The sequence below is a fragment of the Chanos chanos genome, chromosome 5, assembly GCF_902362185.1.
Source record: "Chanos chanos chromosome 5, fChaCha1.1, whole genome shotgun sequence".
Classification (NCBI taxonomy): domain Eukaryota; kingdom Metazoa; phylum Chordata; class Actinopteri; order Gonorynchiformes; family Chanidae; genus Chanos; species Chanos chanos.
This window is the reverse complement of record NC_044499.1, coordinates 29,451,037-29,473,314: the sequence shown is the minus strand read 5'-3', so window position 1 is coordinate 29,473,314 and position 22,278 is coordinate 29,451,037. Positions and strand designations below refer to the sequence as shown.

General features: G+C 40.3%; 1 protein-coding gene across 1 annotated transcript; it reads left to right on the top strand.

The window, feature by feature from the left end:
- The first annotated feature begins 5,321 nt into the window (after positions 1-5,321).
- st6galnac (ST6 (alpha-N-acetyl-neuraminyl-2,3-beta-galactosyl-1,3)-N-acetylgalactosaminide alpha-2,6-sialyltransferase) lies at positions 5,322-16,129 on the top strand. Its single transcript, XM_030774848.1, has 9 exons — positions 5,322-5,476; positions 10,386-10,617; positions 11,832-11,997; positions 12,362-12,536; positions 12,936-13,074; positions 14,227-14,330; positions 14,650-14,733; positions 15,051-15,150; positions 15,763-16,129. The coding sequence occupies exons 1-9, from the start codon at positions 5,322-5,324 to the stop codon at positions 15,931-15,933; spliced, it is 1,326 nt and encodes a 441-aa protein (XP_030630708.1). The 3' UTR covers positions 15,934-16,129.
- Positions 16,130-22,278: the final 6,149 nt, after the last annotated feature.

Here is a 22,278-nt window from a genome sequence, read left to right as displayed (position 1 = left end):
TCTCCAGCAGACGCTTTTTGTTTTTTCTTCTTTTTTAAATCCTGTTGGAATGTGCTGGAAACCATGAGATGGTTAATTCCTCTGTTTGCAGATGTGTTTGGGTTTCAGAGTTCTTAGTGTGTTGTGACTGAAACACACAAGAGACAAGAAAGAAAGAAAGAAAGAAAGAAAGAAAGAAAGACAGTTTCTTAGCTAATGGTTCTGCACAGGTCTGTGGTAACATAACTGAATGGGGAAAACCCCTCTGGCTAAACACAAACATGCCCATAAAAAGGAAGAAGTTTTGGATGTTCTCATTTCCAGATGTGTCCCCCTCCCAGCCTGGATTTGTGGCTGGTGTGAAGTGTAGGGAATGTGGGGGGATGGTGAGTTGTGTGAGTGGGTGTGGTGGAGGGGTTTATTCTGAAGTCTTGTCGTTACTCTTACTTTATCTCCACACTCCCTCCCCCTTTCTGTATCAGCTACAGCTGTCTTTTAGGTCTTAACAACCCCCCCCCCCCCCCCCCCCCCCCCCCCCCCCCCCCCCCCCCCCCCCCCCCCCCCCCCCCACACACACACCCACTCACCTTCACCCCTGCAGTGTAGCATTGCTTTTTAAGTTTGTTATGTGTCTAACAAAAACCAGGCGGTTCCACCTGAAGACTAAACCAAGTTTGTTGAAAGTGGCTCTAGGCTAGCCTTTAGAAGGAAGAGATAAATAAAATGTTTTCCTCTCAGGATGTTACGCAGAAAGCAAGGGACAGGTAAAGGAAGAATAGGCTCTACAGAACTCTTTTGAGGTTTTGGAGAGCAATAGACAGCCACCATGGCTGCAGTGCAAAAAGAGAGGGGGAAAGGATGAGTTTGTGAATGTAAGAGAGAATGAAAGGGAAAGAGAGAGGGGAAAGTATGAATTTGTGAATGTAAGAGAGAATGAAATGGAAAGAGAGAGGGGAAAGTATGAATTTGTGAATGTAAGAGAGAATGAAAGAGAAAGAGAGAGGGGGAAAGGATGAGGGTGGGCACAGAGAAAGTGTTTAAGGGATTAGAGGGGACCTGGTGCCTAGCGCAGGAAGAGGGTTTGAGGGGCTGACGCAGGCTGGTTTGGGCCTGGTTTCATGTGAAGGCCGGACTACAAGCCTCACAGCTTTCTGCAATGGATACCAAACCCCACCCCCAGCTCCCCCAGGACGGAGAGAGACCACGTGCAGTAGTAGAGGGGAAGGGGAGGGACAAGTCCATTACTGACTGACTTTCTTCTTTTTTTTTCTGTCTTTCTCACCCTTACTGTTGGCATTGTTTTTCAATTTTCAGCCAGATAAAAATGAATATTCCCTGAATTCAGCCTTTTTGTTTAGCATTAATGGTAGCAAGACACTTCTTAACAGTGACCTTTTTTTCCTGAGAGCTGTTTTCTTTCCTTTGTCATTTTAGATAAGGAACAGGACAACTGGTGTTGTGTTTCGATGTGCACTGAGTTCTTTTTAGTGTGTGAGAAGTCACCTTTCTGTAATGAGAGGTGACTGAAAGATTGAGCAACAAAGGAAAGAAATCCCAGCCATCAAACTTGTTTTCACGGAGAAGGAAATTGACCCAGATGTTTCTATTGAGTGGGGTCAAGAAGAGAGTTGGTGGATATCTAATGCTTTTATAGCATCAGTACCATTTATTTATTTCCACAGTGTAGCTTATATGTTCTCTGTCAAGTGCCCAGCCTTGACAGAAAATGAAATCTCCTACATGCAGTACTGGCAAGCCTATGCTATGTGTTTGAGTTCCCAGTTGTTGATACACAACGAGCTGTACAGTCAGTGCTGTTTCTGTGCACTATTCTAAAATGGGTTTTAATTGTATATCAGGGTGTCCTGATGCATGAGACTTAGAAAACCGCTTCGTCCACTTTCCGTTGGGACAGCCTGTATGTAACCTTCACGTATGTTTTTGTTTTTTCACTAAAGGGGTTTAGCAGTGCTGTCCCCAACAGTATATTAAAGGAAATGTCTCTTTGACTGCAGTGTCCTCTGCCTGATTACAGGCTAGTTTTGGTTCACGAAAGTCAAGAGAGATATATGGGATAAAGTTTATCCGTTTGTTGGCACTAATTGTGGCAGTACATGTGCACTTGATGATGTCTTGCCTGAATGCAGTGTGTCCTTTTGTATGGTAGTTAGAGATGAGCACTTGACTTCAGCCACACTAGGGGTTTACCTTTGAGTCGTACGCCGGGAACATGGTTAAAAAGAATGTTAAGAAAAGCTTGGCGTGGAGCTTGGCAGCCAAATCTGGGCATCAGTTGGCCAAGGTCACTGGCCTCTGTGTCCAGGGGGGTGGCAGCATGGTTGGCATTGCTGGCGTATGCCAGTACCACACTTGCTAATGAGACCCTCTTTTGTGTGTGCCTTCATGTGGGTGAGTATCAGTCAGATTTTTGTTGGGACACATTCATTTTTTAATGACAATTTCGACTTTATACTCAATGCAGCCTTTTGTTTCAATTTCATAGTATTGTTTATTTTCCATATGATTTTGGTATCTGTTATGTCATCTTTTAGCTCTTCTCTGGTTTTTTTTTTGGTTGTCGTTGTTATTGTCAGTAAATGTGATGGTTTAAAACTGTGAAGAAATTTGTAAAAGTTGGCTCAATGTCTGTAAGAAAATAAATTTTTTTAGATAGATCTTCCTTGCTACTGTTTTTTTTTCTCCCTCTGTCTGTGAACTGAACAGTTACACAGTTGTACTGTGGCCACCCCCCCAAGGAAATCTCTCTCAGGACAACTATCTGTAACTATTCATCGTCCAGACACCATGCTTTCAGAGTGTCTGTGAGCATGTGTGTCTGTGTTTGTGTGTGTGAATTGTCTTCGGTTTATTTCTTTGAGAAAATGGCTTCAGACCCTGCTCTACTTCTCTTTTGACATTGCACTTAAAAGACCAAACATATGAACACTGCATGCATCTGAAGGAAAATCTATGGCTGACCCACTTCAGCCACCCCCCAGCTCTTAATGGGAGATCTTTTGGCTATTGAAAGAAATGCAGCTTTCCTTTCCGTGGCTATTCTTTTAACACAGAAAGCCTGGCCCTTCCATCAAGAACATGCTGTCCATCTACTCCCTTGACTGCCCGCTGGTTCCCAGATCTGCCGGTTCTTGCTGACAGCTGAAAGAAAGGGGGGAGAAAGAGCATGTGTGTGGGTGTGGAGAATGAGAAAAGTTCTGTTCAGCTGGACTCAAAATGGAGCAGATGAACACTCCTGTAAACACTGTGTCCTGGTTCAACATGTTACGGCATGACTGAGTCGTGTGTGTTTGTATAGATGTGTCTCCCATTGTTTACCGTGTGTGTGTGTGTATGGTGCCAGTAAGTCCTCTGACTTATCAGTACATATCAAATTGAAGTACTCGACAAATCTTCCCTGTGCGTTGTATCTTTTGCGGGCGCACGTAAGTGTGTGTTTTGTTTGCTTAGGTTTTTTTTTTTTTTACTGCTTCTAGAGAGAGAGAATGGGGGCAGGGGGCGTTGACCAGCCGGCGGCAGCTGTGCCTTGGTGTCACAATGGAGCCGCCCATTCCGCTTTAAGGTAGAAGTTAGAAGCGTCGGTGAAGAGATTAGGGTAGTAACACCGAAAAGATACAACGCCGAATGTCTCCACCACCCTCACTGGCTGACAGGAGTATTTTTAAAAGGAGGTAAAACAAAACTTCGTTTCCAATGTCCCTTCCTCTCGCTTTCAAGTCATTGCCTTCCCACGTTTGAGATGGCAACTGTTGTACAGCAAGGATGGAAGAACTAGTCAGTTACTTTTGTTTGTAGACTGTTTAGCAAGTGTGTATTGTCGATGTAAAAGTTAGTAAAGAGTAGAGTTTACTTTCTTAAAGGCTACTTAGCTCTGGCTAGTGGCTCAAATCTTTGTCGTAGTTTGCGTTTGAGAGGAAAATCTTTAAGGTTTAATCAAATGGGCTTATGGGGACGATCAGAAGCTTCCTGAGAAAATGTAAGAAGACGTGGATTTGTAGTTGAATTGTCTATGTTGTAAAACGAATGTCATTACGCTCTTTATGTTTAAACGCATATGGTGAAAGAGGTAATCCTAAATTTAATTCCGTAGTGTTAAAACTACATAGACGTCCGCGAGCTGGTTAGAAAAATGCTTGTCGCATTCTTACCAGGGCTCATTGTCCTTTCAAAGTGACGCACAACTTCGGAATAACTTTTTCATGGATCCTTCGTGAACCTCCTTTGATTACCAGCCTTAATCCCCAAACTTTCAGCTGTAGTTCATGAGATAATTAAGTGAATGAGGTAATTGTTAATTTACACGTTAGGCGAAAAACAGCTCAGCAAATGTGACCACGATATATGCTTAAGACGGGGCACAGAGTGACTGCGAGTGTTAATCTTGGTGTTTACTGTGTTGCTATAATACTTAAACTACACGAGTATAGGTGTGTTGGAGAGCCCAGTACAATTACGATGCGCAATACACCTATTCTTAGAGAAACACCACCCCAGTCACTGATGCAATCACTGAATGTGCGCAGCTCTATAAAATAGTTAAATCATCCGTTATATTCAGTCTGTAAATTATCTCAAAGGATTAACAGACGTGTTACATGTAAGCATTGTATGGTTTCTCTGGTGAGAAAAACAACAATATGGAAGCCGCTGAACGATCGTACGTTAAGTTAAAATTGTTTTATGTAGTGTCTGCATTATAGCCCTTTGTTGTTTTCTGTCAGTTAACTTAGAGACATGAGTTGGAAACTGAATCTCTGTTTCCTGTCTGTGATGTCAGGGTATTTCCTGTTGTCAGGTTTGCTGTTGAAGAGCGCAGCGGTCTAATTGAACATGCTTGGCTGTCAGTCAGGCAGTTGTCATGAAACTACTCTCTCTCTCCATACACGACTCGCACATAAGGCCGCATCTGCTCTCCACCGCGCTAGGAACCAAAAAACTTCCACCCATTTAATAAAGAACCAGCGCAGTCGGGCTGAGCTCCAGTTCTCGGCTTTCAGGTCTTTAATTAAATGAGGATTACTGTGCAGCTCTTTGCAGACGTAGCCTTGTGAAGTTTCCTTTTCCTTTTTTTGTTTTGCTCTTCTCTCCAGGAGACCGTTCTTCGTACCCTTGCCAATGCCACCCACCCGGTGTGAGATGTCGTGCACCATAGAAGATTAATTAATAGCGTACAACCCTTGCCACGCACGTTGGTATCCCATTTCTGCCAACCAGTCCTCCAGCCCTACAATAACCAAACCGGCAATCTGGACTTCCATGCCCTTGCGAGGTAAAAGGAGGTCTACTATCAGACTTGAACATTCAGGGTCAAGGGGAAGCCCACAATGGCGACCTTGGTGCTGCAAAGGAAGCTCTTATTTTTGTTTTTGACTGTCACGGGTGTTCTGAGTGTCTACGTTTTGGTGGTGACCCGGCAAATCGAGGTACCATGGCATATGATGGAGTTTATCCACTTCAACCAAACGTCCACCAGCTACGGGTATGTATACCGGTCAACCGGCAAGAAACAGTTTTGCAAAATACTACATTTCAGTTTAGAATATTGTATTTAAACGCGCTGCGGGGTTTATTTTTTAACAAAGTCACTTGATTATTCATATGGATTAATAGATCGGTGAAAAAGAAGTTTCTTACTAGTAAGACACTGTAAATTTCACTTTTTGGAACTGGCTGAGTTTTGCTAATGATTGCACTTATGAAATTAATTTTTATTTACACGTTAATGGGTTAATGCATATAGGCTGACTGCTCAGTCGTACAGTGTTTCTCCGAGGTCGTGGGGATTTAGGCTATTAAGAAAAAAAGTGTGGTCTTGAGATTGTAATGGTTATTAACGGACTGTCTGATCAAATCAGTAGGTCTTTTCAGCTGCATCCTCGTGTGAACTTAGCACGTCAGGCGCCTGCCACAAAAGAATCGTATGATACAAAAGATCGTTTGTTTATTGTACGTAAGCGTTTATTTGGCATTGTCAGAAACTACTTTTAAAAATTGTGAAATGTTTAAATTGGTACAAAATGTTAAGTTCCGCTTGAATCTCTGTTTTCAAAGTTGTTCTTTGAGAAGTTATGGAATGATTTAAAGTTTATATGAGTTATTTTATAATAAGATGCGTATTATTAGTTCTTGGGGATTTGAGTATAGAGGGCTTGATCAAGCAACAAATCTAGCCGCACCCCTGGTGTACCCTGAATGACATGTAGACGGATTTTAAAAGGACAGCGTCGCAGTTTTGGGGCAGGTAGTGCTAATATGTCCCAGTTTAGAGTAAAAAGAAGAACAGACAGTAGTCTAGTAAACGTATTTCTATTGACGTGCAAAATATGTGAGTTCAGTTTAAAGTGACTGAGGACTCATCGTAGTATGAATAGGCGAAGTAATTAGTTTCACTATAATAACAGACTATGACGTAACGGGATGCAAATAAATAAATAAAGATGACCACAACGTTTGTGTGTAAAGGACGAAGTCTTCTGTCGGCTGTGGAATGTACTTTGTTTCAGTTGTTTTATGCTTAGGCAGTTAATTATTTCTTAAAGTTGGTGGAAGTTTTACAGGTGATAACAAGACGTGACACACCGGAGGGCTATGAAGAAACTAAGAGTAACCGAGTAGGGTTTCTGTGGAGTCTTCCAGAAAATGGTACCATAAATTCTGGTCTCAGGTTCATTTTTTTAAAAATAATTGATTCCATTTAGTTATTCAAAAATACCCTTTTGACAACAAGAGCTTTAAAGTGATGATCTGTTTAATTGTCTTAGATCGTGCCATAATTATTAACTCCTAATTGTAGCTGGACTCCCACAAATATACTACTGCCAGAAAATCTTCTAGTTCTACTCGTTCTGTCGTAAATATTGTATTGGGATCCTTCTCTTTCACATATGATCTGGGAATATATAATTCTCTTGGCTTCGCCTTTTAATCTGTTAATTTAAGTATTAGAATAAAAAGTTTATCTCGAATATTTAAAAAAAAAACCATGAAAATACATGAAAGTTAAAAGTTAAAATACATGAAAATATGAATGAAAATGCATTAATATCTAAATCCATTTCTATTTTCCTTTTGTTTAACATGCCAAAGAAAAAGCATTACAGTGGCAGTAGTAAAGCTCTCGAGAAATCGAGCACAAGATTATAATCTGTACTGGTAAAAAGGAGTTTCACTTGTGGTCTTTAATAGGAATGAATCAGGAGCAGTTAGCGATAGTTCTACACTAGCTGGCCAAAAAAAAGTCGCCGTTTGGATTTAGCGTCTGTGGACAATTATTTGTCTGCAGAGCCGCAGTTTTACGCCTAACAGCAGTTTTACGCCTAACAACAGTTTCACACCAGTAGTTTCAGGCCTGCGTCTTTCAGCGCATGCGCTGACACTTAATGGTTATGGTTAGGTTTAGGGCTAGACGATCGGCCATTGGCCTGAAACTGCGGCTCTGCGACGTTGCGGTCAGACCCTTCTCCCTCTGAAGGCAGTGGTATGATCTGGGGTTGCTTCAGTCTTTCAGATCGAAGCTCAGCAATCTGGCAATAAAATAATGTCAGCTGAGTACCTGAATGTACTGAATGACCAGTTTATCCCATCAATGGATTATTCCTCCCTGATGGAACGGGCATATTCCAGGATGACTGCCAAGATTCATCGGCTCAGAGAATGGTTCGGGGAGGACGAGCAATCATTTTCACCTATGAATTGGCCACCACATGAATTGGCAATCCCTGCCAAAATGAAAATGAAAACGGTAAAATGAAAGTTCAAATCTCGTTTTGACGTTTCTTTTTCAATACCTGTGCGCACATATCTTACCAAAATGAAATTGATAACTCATTTTCACAACAAACACGAGTCTTTTCTGAGAAACGTAAAAATAAAATATCTTTTTGTCATTTCATTTAATTAGTTAGACTTTTCCTTTCAACAGATTTTGCGGCACAGATCAGACAAAATGCAAACGAAAAGACAAAGTTGATAAACCTGTGGCAAAGTCCCGGTTTGCGATTTAATTTTCAACATCAAGGCGCTGTATCTGACAATATGAGAAGGCAAAGGCAAACGAGCATTGCGTTATAGTTTCCCACTTTGGCTTTTAGTTTTCGAGTCGGCGTACATGTAAATATATGTAAATATATGTTCATTAGAAACGGGCATTGTCTAACCACGGGCGCCAATGATGGAGGTCACAAAAGCGCTCCAAAGCCTAAAAAAAAAAACACCGAGCAGCGAATCACTTCGCGAATTTCCCCCTACGAAATTTAGCTCTGGGGCGTGGTCGCGAAAACAGCAAGCAAGTCACCTAGCTCAAAAGTTCAAATGCTTCAATGGGGGTCTGCAGCAGTCCGGTTGCCCCGACCAGAGCCGTTGAGAGAGTTTTTTCTACCGCTATGGCCCCGTCTAAGTTCATGTAACATATAAACAACAATTTGTGTTGATGTACACAGTAAGGTCATCTTTTAACCATGTACATGTTTCCATACTACATGTAGCCTTTAGCCTCCGCCATCATAGCAACACCCATTTCCAATTAACATATTGCAGCCCTGACCGCAAAAGCCCAGTCACCTTAAATCCTAGCTCAAGACTAAGGAACAGCCAGCAGAGCCCTGCCCGAGGAACTGAGGCTGTGCACTAGCTCATAGGGGAGCAGTAATTCAGCAATGTAACTGTGAGCCAGACCATGAAGTGCTTTAAAAGTGAGAATATTAAAATCAGTGCTTAAACTTACTGGTAACCAATGAAGGAGGGCTAAAACAAAACAGGGCTGATATGATCTTGTCTTCTAGTGTTTGTTTGAAATCTAGCAGCTTCGTTTTGTTTCAACAGAAGATGTGAGATAGTGTTTTGGCTCAACCCTGAGTACAAAGAATTGCAGTAATCTAACCTAGATGATATAAAAGCATGGATGACCTTCTACAGATCAGGCAGAGAGAGAAAAGACCTGTTTTTTTTTTTTTTAAATGTTATGTGACTGATAAAAACATACAAGTTCTTGTAGAGACTATATACATATAATACAATACAAACGTTATCAACCTAAATAAAGAAAGGGATATATATATATATGTGTGTGTGTGTGTGTGTGTGTGTGTGTGTGTGTATAAAACAGTAATTTCTACATCACTAGGCATATATAAGAACAAAAAAAAAGGACCAAAGACTTAAAAAATAAGGGACATAACAAAACAACAAGAAACGAGATACAATCCCCACTGATCTTTCCTGCTATTTTACTACATTTTTCAGTGATTAGAAAAATAATTTTGAATCATTTATAAACCAAACAACGGAGGGTTTTGTATTTCTCCACTTACTACAATGAATATGATATTTACCCATAAGAATGATCATACTGATAGCAGCAGCTTCTCCATGGAGTCAGCCGAAAATGTGACTTTTCAATATTTCAAATAGTACATGTTCATGCTTACACACAGTGAATGTGACACCTCGGACACTTTGTTTTCAAGTTTAATGCTTCATTAAAGTGGCTAAAGCTGCACGATTTTTCTAAACCTGGCAAGCTCGGTAACTAGCTAACAGCCAGCAGACCTGCAAACCAGCAACAGCAAAGTCTTCCAGCTACGAACCGACGTATTTTGCTAATATATTATACATTAGTGAATACAGACTAATGTATTTTACTAATAAATCCTGGTGAGGTTGCACTTCATCTGGCATCCAGCAGCATTTCTTAAGATGCAGCGTAGGTCTATACACACAGGGCGAGAGTGAGCAGATGAAAACTGGAGCGAGCGCTAAAAATTAAAGTGAGAGTGAGCAAATTGAAACGTCGATGCGACGTCGATGTCTGTGCTCAGTCATAACTTATGTATGCCCGTGATACCAGCTTCATTCGCCACAACAGACAGGGGGACGATTATTTTGATTATCCATCACGGGTTAATTGATCGATTCCATGCTGGAGTCAGGGAGTTGACACTAGTTTCCAGGGATGTTTATTAGTTACAGTTACAGTTGTGATTCCAACTAGAGGGAGAAGTCAGGATAAAAGGATTTCTGATAAGCCTAGCAACATCAACAAAACTTTTTACATTCCTCATTTATTAAGCCTGATCATCCAACCATATACACAGGATCATGTTAAGTAGCCACTGCACATTACATGTGCTGCTGTCTTGGACCATGGAGTGGTTTTGGAATTAAGTGCCTTGCTCAAGGGTACTTCAGCTGTGGATGTTTCCTGCCAGTACAGGGAATCGAACCAACAACCTTTTGGAAACAAGCCCACTTCTCTAACCTGTAGGCCACAGGCTGCCAGCCCATTTATGATCTGGCTGACAGCTCATTATGTATAGAAGAAGACAAAGTCAAATTTGTTGAATAAGATAACTGTAGTACAACAATTTCAGTATTGTTTCATTGTTCCACAGGTCAAAGAATACCGAAGGTTTTCTGAGAAGGTACGAAACGTTCCAGCCGTCCGATGCAACAGAAAATGTGCCTACAGTTATGCCAAGAACAACCTCCAAAGTCACCACAGCACCACAAAGAAAAATCTCACCAACTCCAAAGACTCAAGCTAGACCCAACCAGCCCGTCAAACCTACTGAGCCGGACTTTATTGGCGATAGATATGCGACGGATGATACCCCTCCACAAACAGTACGTTCTTCTTACAATTCCTCCGATAACCCAAACTGGTTTGTGATTTCTACACGTCAAAATTGTTCACTAGACACTACATTTCGTTGATACGTAACATTCTGGCTGCTAACTTCATCTTCACTTTATCTCAGTCTGAATTGAAATGCAGCTACATGCTGCTGAAAGTCCGGGCTTCACGGTGGCTCACTCATTAGCACTGTCGCCTGACAGCAAGAAGGTCCCGGCTGTTTGAATCCCAGGTCCTTTCTATGTGGACTTTGCATGTTCTCCCTGTGTTTGCGTGGGCTTCCTCCAGGTGCTCTGGTTTTCTCCAGCCACAAAGACATGCATGCTAGGATTAGTACTCCTTTCAGCGACCTTGACCAATGCACTGGCAAAAAGACCTGGAGTTGGTCCCCAGGTGCCAGGTGCAACAGTTGCCCACTGCTCCTAGCTCATAGTGTGTGTGTGCTCACTGGTGTTAAGATGGGTTAAATGCAGAGGCTCCATTTCACTGCTCACTGCTGAGTGTGTGTGTGACAAATAAAGTATTTCTTCTTCTTCTTCTTCTTCTTCTTCTCTGCCTCTATCCAAAGCATTGAGTTCCTTGTTATTGTTGGACAGATGTATCTCCAGGTTCAGGCTGTCCGTTCTTAAGGAAAACAAAAGCATCCAGAGCGTGAAGATGCTGTGTTCAGCTGAGTCGTTTAACAGTAGATGTCTTTACTGCTCCTCAGAATATCTTAGTCTCTTCTCAGCCCAGAGCCTACTTCAACCGTCATTTGAAGACAACACATAACACTTCTCTCATCATCCTACTTCTGTCTTATTTGTCAAATTATATGAAATATTTGCTTTGCAATGCATTGTAGTGAAGTCTGTAGAGAACAGTAGTTAGAGAGCTGGACTGTGATATTGACATGTAGTGTTGAATTGGTCCTAACCACTGAACTGTGCCACGAATGAAATGTAAAGTAACAAATGGGATAAACATGGCTGATTACAGAGGAAGCACATACAAATACGCGTTGTATGCCCCAGCATCTGACTGAAAATTAATTTTGGATGCGTCAGGATCAAAGACAGATTTTGTGCAATTCTGACTGTACATGTTAACCCTGCTAAACACACGGTGTCTAACTATATAAGTTTTTAAATTTATAGTTTTTAAATTTCTCACACTATTATAAACATTTTGTTAAATGATTATTTGCTTATTTTCTTCCCTGCAGAACTGTCCAGACAGCATAAGGAAGAAAGTGGTGCATACACAATTTGCAGAGAAGTTTTTGGGGCACATCCCAGTCCTGCAGTGGGCGAAACACGCCACTCCTGAGGAATACAAGCGCTTGCATCGCTATTCTGGAGCACACGGCTGGGGAAACCTGGACTACAAGAGTAAAGTTCTCTGTGATTTGTCATCATCAGTACAGTGTAAAGTAAACTGGGCCATGATGTGTTGGCGTCAGTTCAGTTGAGACACATGCTTAATAATAAAAGTTACTGGATGTAAACAGTGTTGTTATTTGACTTAGACCTAGTTACATATTTGATAAAGCTCTTAAATAAGAACACCCAGAGCAAACTTCTGCCTAGAACAACTAACCATTGTCTGTTCTCGTTCTCTCTCTCTCTCTCTCTCTCTCTCTCTCTCTCTCTCTCTCTCTCTCTCTCTCCCTCTCCCTCTCTCCCTCTCTCTCTCTCTCTCTCTCTCTTTGTGTTTGGTGTGTGTGTGTGTGTGTGTGTGTGTGTGTGTGTGTAGCTCTCTCAGATTCTCTATCAATCATGAACACCCCTGCAAATCGGTTTATGTTTGATGACTGGGAACACCGTGCCAACAGATCCAAGTGTATCCGCTGTGCTGTGGTGGGAAATGGAGGGATTCTGCACAATTCCAGGAAAGGCCTGGAAATTGATCAGCATGACTATGTCTTCAGGTGAATAAAACACACATTAGTTAGCTAGGTTTTTTATTAGTTTTTTTTCCCCGCATGTATGAAAAGCGTTAGGCTGCTCAACCAGTCACAAGTTTGCTTAGTGATTATTTAATATGAAGGCAAATATTTTGGTGCATGTTTAAATGTCAACAGCGAGAACAAATCTGTCCAGTTGGCAGCATTTTTCGTTGACTGATATTTACCACGCCACAATATGTCTTACTATGATTTTTTTTTTTATTAATGGACCATTAAGTAAACAGCAAATAGCATCAGAACAACATTATATTTCTCTAAATATTTGCCTGTTTGCAAATTGAATTTCATTTCCATTCCCTGAAGTGCTTTCAGTTCTAAATACTAAAGTTAAATCTTAACAAAGCGTCTGTTCTCCCACAGGACCAATGGTGCCGTGATTATAGGCTTTGAGGAGGATGTAGGTTCCCGCACCTCCTTTTACACATTCTCCACCAACACCTTACGAAACTCCATGAATAGCTATGCTGGTGCAGGGTATAACGGCCCTCCACAGTCTGAGGTAAGGATACCCATTTATACTCAGGTCCACTCCACCACCTCTGTCAAGATCTGTGTATTTCAATGAGCTCAGCACAGGGATGATGGTCCGGGTGACTCACCATTAGGGATGCTGAGATCAATTAGTGATTTTAGGGATTTTGAGATTAATTAATAAATCAGTGACACTATTAACATTGCTTTAAAAAGTAACAGTTTCCAAACTGTAAGAATTTTTGAGGCTACAATATCTGACTAGAGGTTTCATTCAGTTTTGTGGCCAGTACTGCCATGTAAAAACTCCTTGAGAGATGGAATCATGTCTTTGTTGTATTTGGCGGGCTTGTCTAGATAATCCAACAAGACACATGAACTTTAGTCGCAGTAGAGAGACATACTGTGGACATACTGTTTCTACCCTGAAAATGGCAGAGGGTATGACATCACAGCTTCATACCCACAGCTTCATTCCCATGGGTGTGTGGGAGCATTTTGGATGTCTTAAAAATTTTTAGAAGGGATTGTAGAAGACATTGGATATCAAATTGCAAAACATGCCAAAAAAAGAATCTTGACAAAGAACCGGACATGTCAAATATGACAAAGGACTGAACATGTCAAATAAGTTTCATCATCTTCAGGATCACCATTCTTCCTTTATGTCCAAGATAAAGCTGCAAAACTAAACTAAATTTACATAAGGCTTTGCCTGACTGGTGCCGTTCACTGTGGAGTTTAATGTTAATTTCATTTTCATTTGAGTGAATTTTGCAGGGATGCAGTATCACTTACAGAGAGAAACATTTCTCCCATAAGTAGTGCTTGCCACCAGTCCATTCACTGACACCGGGGTCTCAAAGTTCACATGCATCCTGGTTATGAGCCTGCCTTCAATACAATTGACTACACCTTATCCCCTCAGAGGCCATGACCGAGCACTTAAAATATTAACATTCTCACATTTCTGTGCCATAACATAGACTGGAAAGACTGGCTAAAGTTCTGTTATGGTTGTTAGTTCAACAAACCAGATGCAGAAAGAGAGGTCTTATAGCCTGTGACTATTTTATGCATGAGGAAGATGCAGTTAAGACTGCATTTAGCACATGTTAAAGGTCCTGAATGACAGGCTACATAACTAAATTCCCTGTCTGTCTGGATTCCCGTGCTAAAGGAGACCAGATACGTATTCTTGCCAGACCATGACCGAGACTACATTCTCATGAGAGCAGCGTCAACACACACTCCAGTGGACAGAGGACCAGAACGCAGTAAAAAGTAAACAAACTAGACCTTTTTTTTCCCTTAGTCAACACCAACCATAATACACTTTTTTAATTTAGTTATACATTGATTATGTATATGGTTTCCAAAGCATACACATCAGAAATGTTTAAGTTAATGTGGAAAACATACTAGATTTGTGTTCATTTATTTTACAGATGTATAATTTAGTAGAATGTAGAAAGTTTCTTTGGTTCCATTCAGAAACATCAGACTTCATGAGAAACAAGGCTGTGTCTTCTATGTTTAATGTAGTTATATTTGTCTGTCATGACTTTTTCTGAAAACATCCTTGTGCATATCACCTTTTCAGCCCACCAACATATTTTGGAGAAAAAGTGACGGTAGAGAAGTTTAAAATGTATCACCCAGACTTTATCCGCTACCTCAGAAACAGGTAAAATTATAAGAACTTTCATGTAATATAGATAGACCAGGTAAATTCAACCAAAAAATTATTTGTGTAGTTCCTTTTGATTAAAACAGTATTTATCAAGAAACTGTGCTCACTAAACTGAAAGAAACTGAAAGAGTTTAGTATTAATTGTGGTTGATTAACATCAAGTAAACAAAAAATTGAGCAGAAGTAGGTGAGAAAAAGAGGTGCATTGCTATAGCCCTGAACTTGGTGATGGACATACATAAAGAAACATAACTTGGGCAGTGGGAGAGAGTGTAATCCTCAGTGTTGCATTAATTTTGTTTTTCATGGAGGTTCCTGCATTCATCCATCCTGAACACTTCATATCGGAACATCTACCGACCTTCAACTGGAGCCACCATGCTGTTGGCTGCTCTCCACACATGTGACCAGGTAAAGATAAAAAAAAAATCATAAAGTGGCTTCAGAATTTGCTGTAACTGCTATCTTGTGTCATTTTGTGGTGCATCATCCAAACTCTGTAAAGTCCCTAGAATTCACATGATGTTCACAAGGCTTTTTTTTCCCAATAGTTGGTCTGGTTAATGACTGACCAGTCCAGTTGTACCTGCACAGTCGTATCATTGTTTTGTGTAAGCATTGTCAGTGGGTGGAAAAAAACCCCCGACCTAAAACACCAAGCCTGTTACAAATACATCACAGCTCAGTGTACGTGCAGTGTCAGTAGTGGACTCAACCACTTATGGCTGTCTTTGAGATAAGGCAGTGTAATCATATAATTACATTTTATATCAGAATTACATTTTATATCAGAAGACAATTTCTGCATTAGGATGTGTAAATGTCTCCTCACAAAAACATGCCTGTTTCAATTATGTGTAACAACCATTTGGGTATCATAAAAACATGAAAGCATTTAATCTTTTACCATTAAAATCTCCTCAAAGTTGATCTGAACAGCTTTGTCTTCTCTCTCTCTCTCTCTCTCTCTCTCTCTCTCTCTCTCTCTCTCTTTGTCTTTTCTCTCTCTTTCTGTCTTTTCAGGTCAGCGCCTATGGCTTCATGACCCCAGACTACAATAAATACTCAGACCACTACTATGACAAATCCCAGCACCCTGTACGCTTCTACGCTAACCATGATCTGCGTATGGAGATGCTGCTGTGGCAACAGCTACACAAGGCCGGACTCATTCGCCTGTACATGCGACAGTGATGCTGGTCTCTGGGGGGAAAAAGCATTTTTTTCCCTAAAATACTGAAAAAAGGGTTTCCTGTCAGCCCTCTCTGTGGATGAAGAACCTCAGAGGGGTTAACGAGAGGAGGAAATGCCTCCAGTGATTTTTAATTTTTAGTTTCCAGAACTTAATGTTTTTACATTTTCTCTGATCTAATGAAAGTCATGGAGCTCCTTCTCCAGAAGAATGCACACAAATACCAACTGATTTTTTTTACCAAGTAATTTGATGATGAGAAGAAAATCAGAGGGGGAAAACCTTTGTTGACTTCTTGTAATCGCTCCATGGATGGAGATCTGGTTAAGAATTCCTGATTTAGTTGGGCGCTCATGTCCAGACCAGCTAGAGCAGAGGCATTAGATCTCAGATGTCTTCTCCAAATGAATGTTGAAGTTAAGTGCCTTGCTCAAGAGGATATCAACAGTAAGCTTTCTGTGGAGCACTTTAACCAGCCACTGTGCACTAGCTGTCAAAGGTTACTTTTTTTTTTTTTTAGAGGAAACTAACCTTTGTGAAACTTCTCAGGAAGGTCCAGGTACACAAAGTCCACTTTTCCCTTCTTGTGTATAGAGATGGGACTGTCTTAGTTTTCTCTGTGTGTGAGTAAAGGCCAAAGGAAAATGGTGGCAGCTCTTTAACAGATCATTTGATAAAAAAAAAGTCCATTCAGCCAAAGACAATTTTTTTACTCTAATTTTTAAAAATGTTTTATGGTGGAAGACTTTTCCCTGTCAGCATATGATAAATGTGTAATGTTTAGTGCCGTCCTTCCAAAGTGTGTGTGTGTGTGTGTGTGTGTGTGTGTGTGTGTGTGTGTGTGTGTGTGTGAGAGAGACTTCCACGTCCTGTGAAAGGTTGTGCTGACTGGAGTCTCATTGTACTGAGTGGAGAAGTAATGTGAGTATTCTTGTCTACATGCTTTATGTGCAATATGAGCCCTGTGACTATGTGTTCCTTTTAAATGTTCAGAGGGAAATGTGAACTTTTAGGGGGCAGTCCACTCCCATTATATGTGAGCAATAAGAGATGTGTGTGTGTGTGTGTGTGTGTGTGTGTGTGTGAGAGAGAGGGGGAGAGAGAGAGAGCTTGAAATTAAAAATTTCAGAGGGCAGTGTGACTTTGTACGAGGTGAGATCCATTCCCATTATGTATGATCAGGTATGATTCAGTAAGAACCTGTGTATGTCTGTCTGTCACTAGGTGTATGTGTATCCTTTTCTATTCTTTGTAAATGTGTGCAGAGCAGGAATCTGGAACTGAGGGGTTTTTTCCCAGGCAAACTGGTTCACTGATTTGTTGTATGTATAATATACAGTTACATATAATATAAGAAGAGTGGTAAAGGGGGTGGAAAAATTACAATGAAGCATTTTTTAAAAAATTTAATTAAATTATATGCCATTGACAACAGATAAAAACAAAAGAAAACAAAAATAAAAGAACAGATTTCTTCAGGTTTAATTACTATTTATGCTATGTACTCTGGAATTTTATGCCAAAGCAAAGGTGGTCTCTCTGTGTTCCTTTCTTCCTGTCTCTCTTTCTTTCTGTCCATTTTTGTGTTTTTACCCCTTTGTTCTCCATGCTGAGCAGGGGAAAAGTTTTGCTTTGGAGTAACAGGGGTCAAAGATGTATATGGGTTTTTATTTTACTGTGAACTTTGATTTAAGGAGCATTTGTGATTAGAAGATGGAAAATAAATTTGTCTGTAAATTTGATACGTTTTATGTATTTTCTGTTAACTGGCATTGTACTGGACACATTTAATTATTTTTGAACATCAAAATTTCTGTGCCATATCTTGCATTTTATGTTCTTGTTTCTAGTGCCTCATTTCAGTCAAATTAAGTGGGGGTAATCTGTTTTGATTTGATAGCACTTTATAAATGTCTGCTAGAGGCACACAACTTTGGGGGGAATATTAAAAGCAATAATTGTGATTGTTCCAACATACTGTAATTACCTCGAACGGATATTGTGCATTGTAGTCATGTTCTACATTCTCACGAAATGCACTACATCAGACAGAGCTCAGAACTCCATTCAGATTCAATTTTATTGCACTGTTGATCTTCAATAAAGAAATATGTGCTTACAGTCGTTCTCTCGTCCTCCGTACATTCAGTGGAACGTGCAGTGGGAATGAAAACACAGATACTGGTCAGCAATGAATAAAACCAGACATTAAGTTTAATTGTGACCAAAAGTCAAGCGAGGTGCATAAATTTTGTTGTAACTTCTTTCGCGTCGACAGAAAGTCGCTGACGGCTCCACTACTTTTGGAAAGGGAAAGAATGCAGCGTAGTTTGTTACTCGGCTGCTCTTAGTGAGTTTTTGGAAACAGCTTTGAGATTCGATGGACCGCGTGACCTCATGTGATTGGTCAGACGACTTGTTGAAAACTTCATGTAAACACTGCTGGTTTATTAGTACATTATCAATAAAGGCTCTACATTCATGCGTTTGCACATGTGTGCAGTTTTACAATGCGGGGGTGTCAATAAATGCAGCTGATTAGTTCCGCTCTTTTAAGGGTTCGCCAAAATAGCGATGACGTTTAATAAAAATGTAGTTTTGCCCTAATATATACATTACTCCTGTTCTTACTGTTATAATATCTTTTTTGGCATAGAAGCAAAATACAGAGTATTGCTTGTTATTAATATTTCATAAATCAAATCTTCTTACAAATAAAGTATAGGAACTCTAATGCGATCCTGCACTTCAGCTACGAGCACCGTTTTTCTCTCAGCCATTATTGTCATTATTTTAAGATGAATGCTTTTGTGTGTGTGCGTGTGTGTGTGTGGGTGACTGGGTTATTTCTGTGGAGGGGGCCTGTTAAAAATAAACCTTATCTTCGCCACTCCTCTCTCACAACCAGTATTTCCTGAATTTCTCTTCCATCTCTGCGACATATGAAAACAACACGAGCCCGGTCAGTTCACTTTTTTATTGTCGTTGTTTTTTGAGGACATAATATGTGTTTTCTTATTATCATTATTATTACTATTATTATTATTCCAGCGCAGAGCCTGCGCCAGTGGAAAACGAAGGGGGGGGGGGGGGGGGGGGATGCAGAGAGGGGGCGGTGACTTAACCCAAAAATTACGCACGCTGTGCACAGCTGTACTATCTGGAAAGATTGTGAACACATGCAACGGCAACTTGAGAATCAGACTCTATTAAAGAACAGAATCTAACACAGGCAGTAAAAGATAGTAGGCACATATTTTCCTGTAGGCTGGCTATTATAAAACTAACAAAACTATTAGTGACATTGGTGACATATTAGTGGCTTGCCTGTGCTGTACTGAGCGGGTGGTAGGTCAGCGCAGGTTGATACATACACTGTAAATTCTAGTAAGTTGACTTAGAAAAAGTCAGTAAACCGATTGCCTCAAAATCCCTAAGTAAAGTAACTGATTACTTTTAAGTGGATCAAGCTTGAAATTGTTACTACAGACTACTTACTACTTCCAGTACTGTTTAAGATTAACTCAAAATTTCAAATTGACAGAACTACTAAAACCAGTCCAAGTAACTGAAACATTTAAGTTTTGACAACTACACTGATTGTCACTTAGATAGTAATGTATACTCAAAAAATCTGTTTTTTACAACACTAAACGTTGACATTACTTTACAAATATCAGGAAACCGATCGCCTCAAAAATTCCCTGTAAGCTTAATTTAGGAAGACAACTTCAGGGTAAACCCAAATAAGTTAGCAGAACTTACAGAAAAATTTAGACTGATTACCTTAAAACCTTTTTGTTAATTAACTCAAATGTAACGCTTTCAGAGCTAGTTTTCAACCCTTAACAATTACTTTCACTATTTAACCTGAAGTTAATCAGCTTAATTATCATTTCACCTCACGTACTTTGACAGTCGCATTATCAGAAATAACATTCCTGTTTCTATATATAATTCATGTTTTTCTTACGAGACCCTAACACCAGAACTCTTATCTCACTGATCCACAATGTACCAAATACGAATAACTTCTCACTCCGAAATCACTAGCTAATACTTCATGTTGATTTGACGATCAAATTAACATTGTACAAGTAAGATTCTAAACTAGAGGCGTCAAGTCATTATCTCACAGATGGTTGCGTTGCACCAAGTTCAAGTTCAAGTTCAAGTTTATTTAGAGCCCAATATCACTGTTTACAGTCTCAAGGGGCTTTACAGGCCACAACAGTCAAATCAAAATATGACGGCACCCCCTGACTTAATCCTCATGGCGGGCAAGAAAAAACTCCCCAAAAACCCACCATTGGCTTGTCAACCAAGCACTGCACCAAATGTAAAGTAGTTGTATTGTAATGACGACAGTAGTGACCGTTCTCTTTTTTAAAAACTCTTTTCAATCGCTGTAGAAAGTTCGATAGGTCAAATGTACGCGAAGACCCCCTATAACGCACCACGGTGCTAACGTTGAACGTTGGAACACCAAAAGTTTCAATGATTTGCAGTTAATATTACTTACTCCAAAAGTGATTTGAAATTAATCAGTTTTTAGTTTACATTGCTTAAAATTGGATTGTGTGTTATAACAACTCAAAAATTTTAAGTCAATAGAGTTTACAAGGACATTTTCAGTTTACATGACTAAACAGAATTATATTATTTGAATGTTCGGGTTTACAGTGTAGTCTCAGGGTCCTCTAACGTGTTTCTTTGTTTTGTTTTTAATCCATTTCCGGATGTGTAGTTTTGATTGTTTAAAGCTAGACAACAAACTAAGCTACCTACCTTCTTAAAGCACCAGCGGAAAGTTGCCAACTCAGAGTCCACACAGCGCAGCACAGCTAGTTTATGCTTAAGGATTGTTGGATCGCACTCACCCAGACAACCAATCAAGTGGATTTGAAAATGCAGGCTAGAACGTGACCTTGGTTTTAGCGAATTATGGTGGGCTAAATTATGCATTCGTATACTAAAATAAAAATAAATTTAAAAAATTCAAATTAGGCCTTAATCTTCACGGGGGGCGGGGTAGTCCATCTGAGGGGATGACGCCCCCTTACGCCCCACCCCCACCCCCCTCGCCGGGCCTGCTCCAGCGATAGTTGTATTATCCTGTTCTGGTAATACTCTTTTCTATAGCTCAGATCGGACACTAAGATGCTTCTTTGCACATTACAGATACAGGTATTTGTATGTAGACCACTGCAGCTGCCTACGTTTCTCTCACTGAGCAGTTCAAAGTGTATTTCAAATGGACAAGTTATATTCAGATTTGCATACACCTGAGTCGCATTCAAAGCAGAACGCAAATAAGGCTTCTGTACGGTCCCACACCACAGGTAGAAGTTAGAAGATGGAGACGCAGACGGAGAAATCCCAGTAACAATATAGAAATGTGACCGATTGAAGGAATGACACAACACAATACGCGCCTATGCACTGAAGAGTGCTACAAGGCAGTACAGTATTGTCTTCTTAAACATTAATTCCTGTTAGCGTTACTGTAGGACTACAGTTAAAAGGGAAAATGCGAGAGCTTTAGTGGTCATGACCACGGCCTTGTGAATTACCATTGTATAAGGGTTTTGTGTGAATTTGATTCAACATCTGAATTACGTTGGATATTTCCTTACTACCTATTGAGCTGGAAGTTAATGCACATTTGAACAAACCTGAGTTTTATAATAACAATTGTATTAACGGTTTTTACAAAAAGCGCTGAATCGCCCCACATAATAAATTGATCAGTTATAATATTGAACATAAATAGATCCGAAGTTCCAAAAAGACCGCAGCCTCACCTAAATCATGCACTTTTTTCACTTCATTCTTTGCTTTGAAATCTACACTACCTGGTCAAAAAAAAGTTGCCGTTTGGATTTGGAGGCTCTGGAGGCAGTGTTAAGATCTGGGGTTGCTTCAACTGGTCAGGTCTAGGCTCAGCAACGTTTTGCAGCAATAAAATGCTGCAAAGTCAGCTGAGTACCTGAATGTACTGAATGACCAGGTTATCCCATCAATGGATTTTTTCTTCCCTGATGGCACGGGCATATTCCAGGACAACGATGCCAAGATTCATCGCGCTCAAATTGTGAAAGAGTGGTTCAGGGAGGATGAGAAATCATTTTCACACATGAACTGGCCACCACAGAGTCCTGACCTTAACCCCACTGAAAGTGTTTTGGATGTGCTGGAGAGGACTTTACGGAGTGGTTCGACTTTCCCGTAGTCAACAAGATTTCGGCCAAAAATGAATGCAACTCTGGATGGAAATAAATGTTGTAACGTTGCTTAAGGTTGTCGAAACACTTCGCGCGCCGTAATCAAAGCTAAAGGCGGTCCAA

What these genes read in the sequence shown, in the direction of transcription:
- st6galnac (XM_030774848.1), top strand. Translation starts at nt 5,322, where the DNA reads ATGGCGACCTTGGTGCTGCAAAGGAAGCTCTTATTTTTGTTTTTGACT. An exon ending in CAAACGTCCACCAGCTACGG is followed by an intron (nt 5,477 to 10,385) that starts GTATGTATACCG and finishes ATTGTTCCACAG; the next exon opens with GTCAAAGAATACCGAAGGTT. An exon ending in ACGGCCCTCCACAGTCTGAG is followed by an intron (nt 13,075 to 14,226) that starts GTAAGGATACCC and finishes CCCGTGCTAAAG; the next exon opens with GAGACCAGATACGTATTCTT.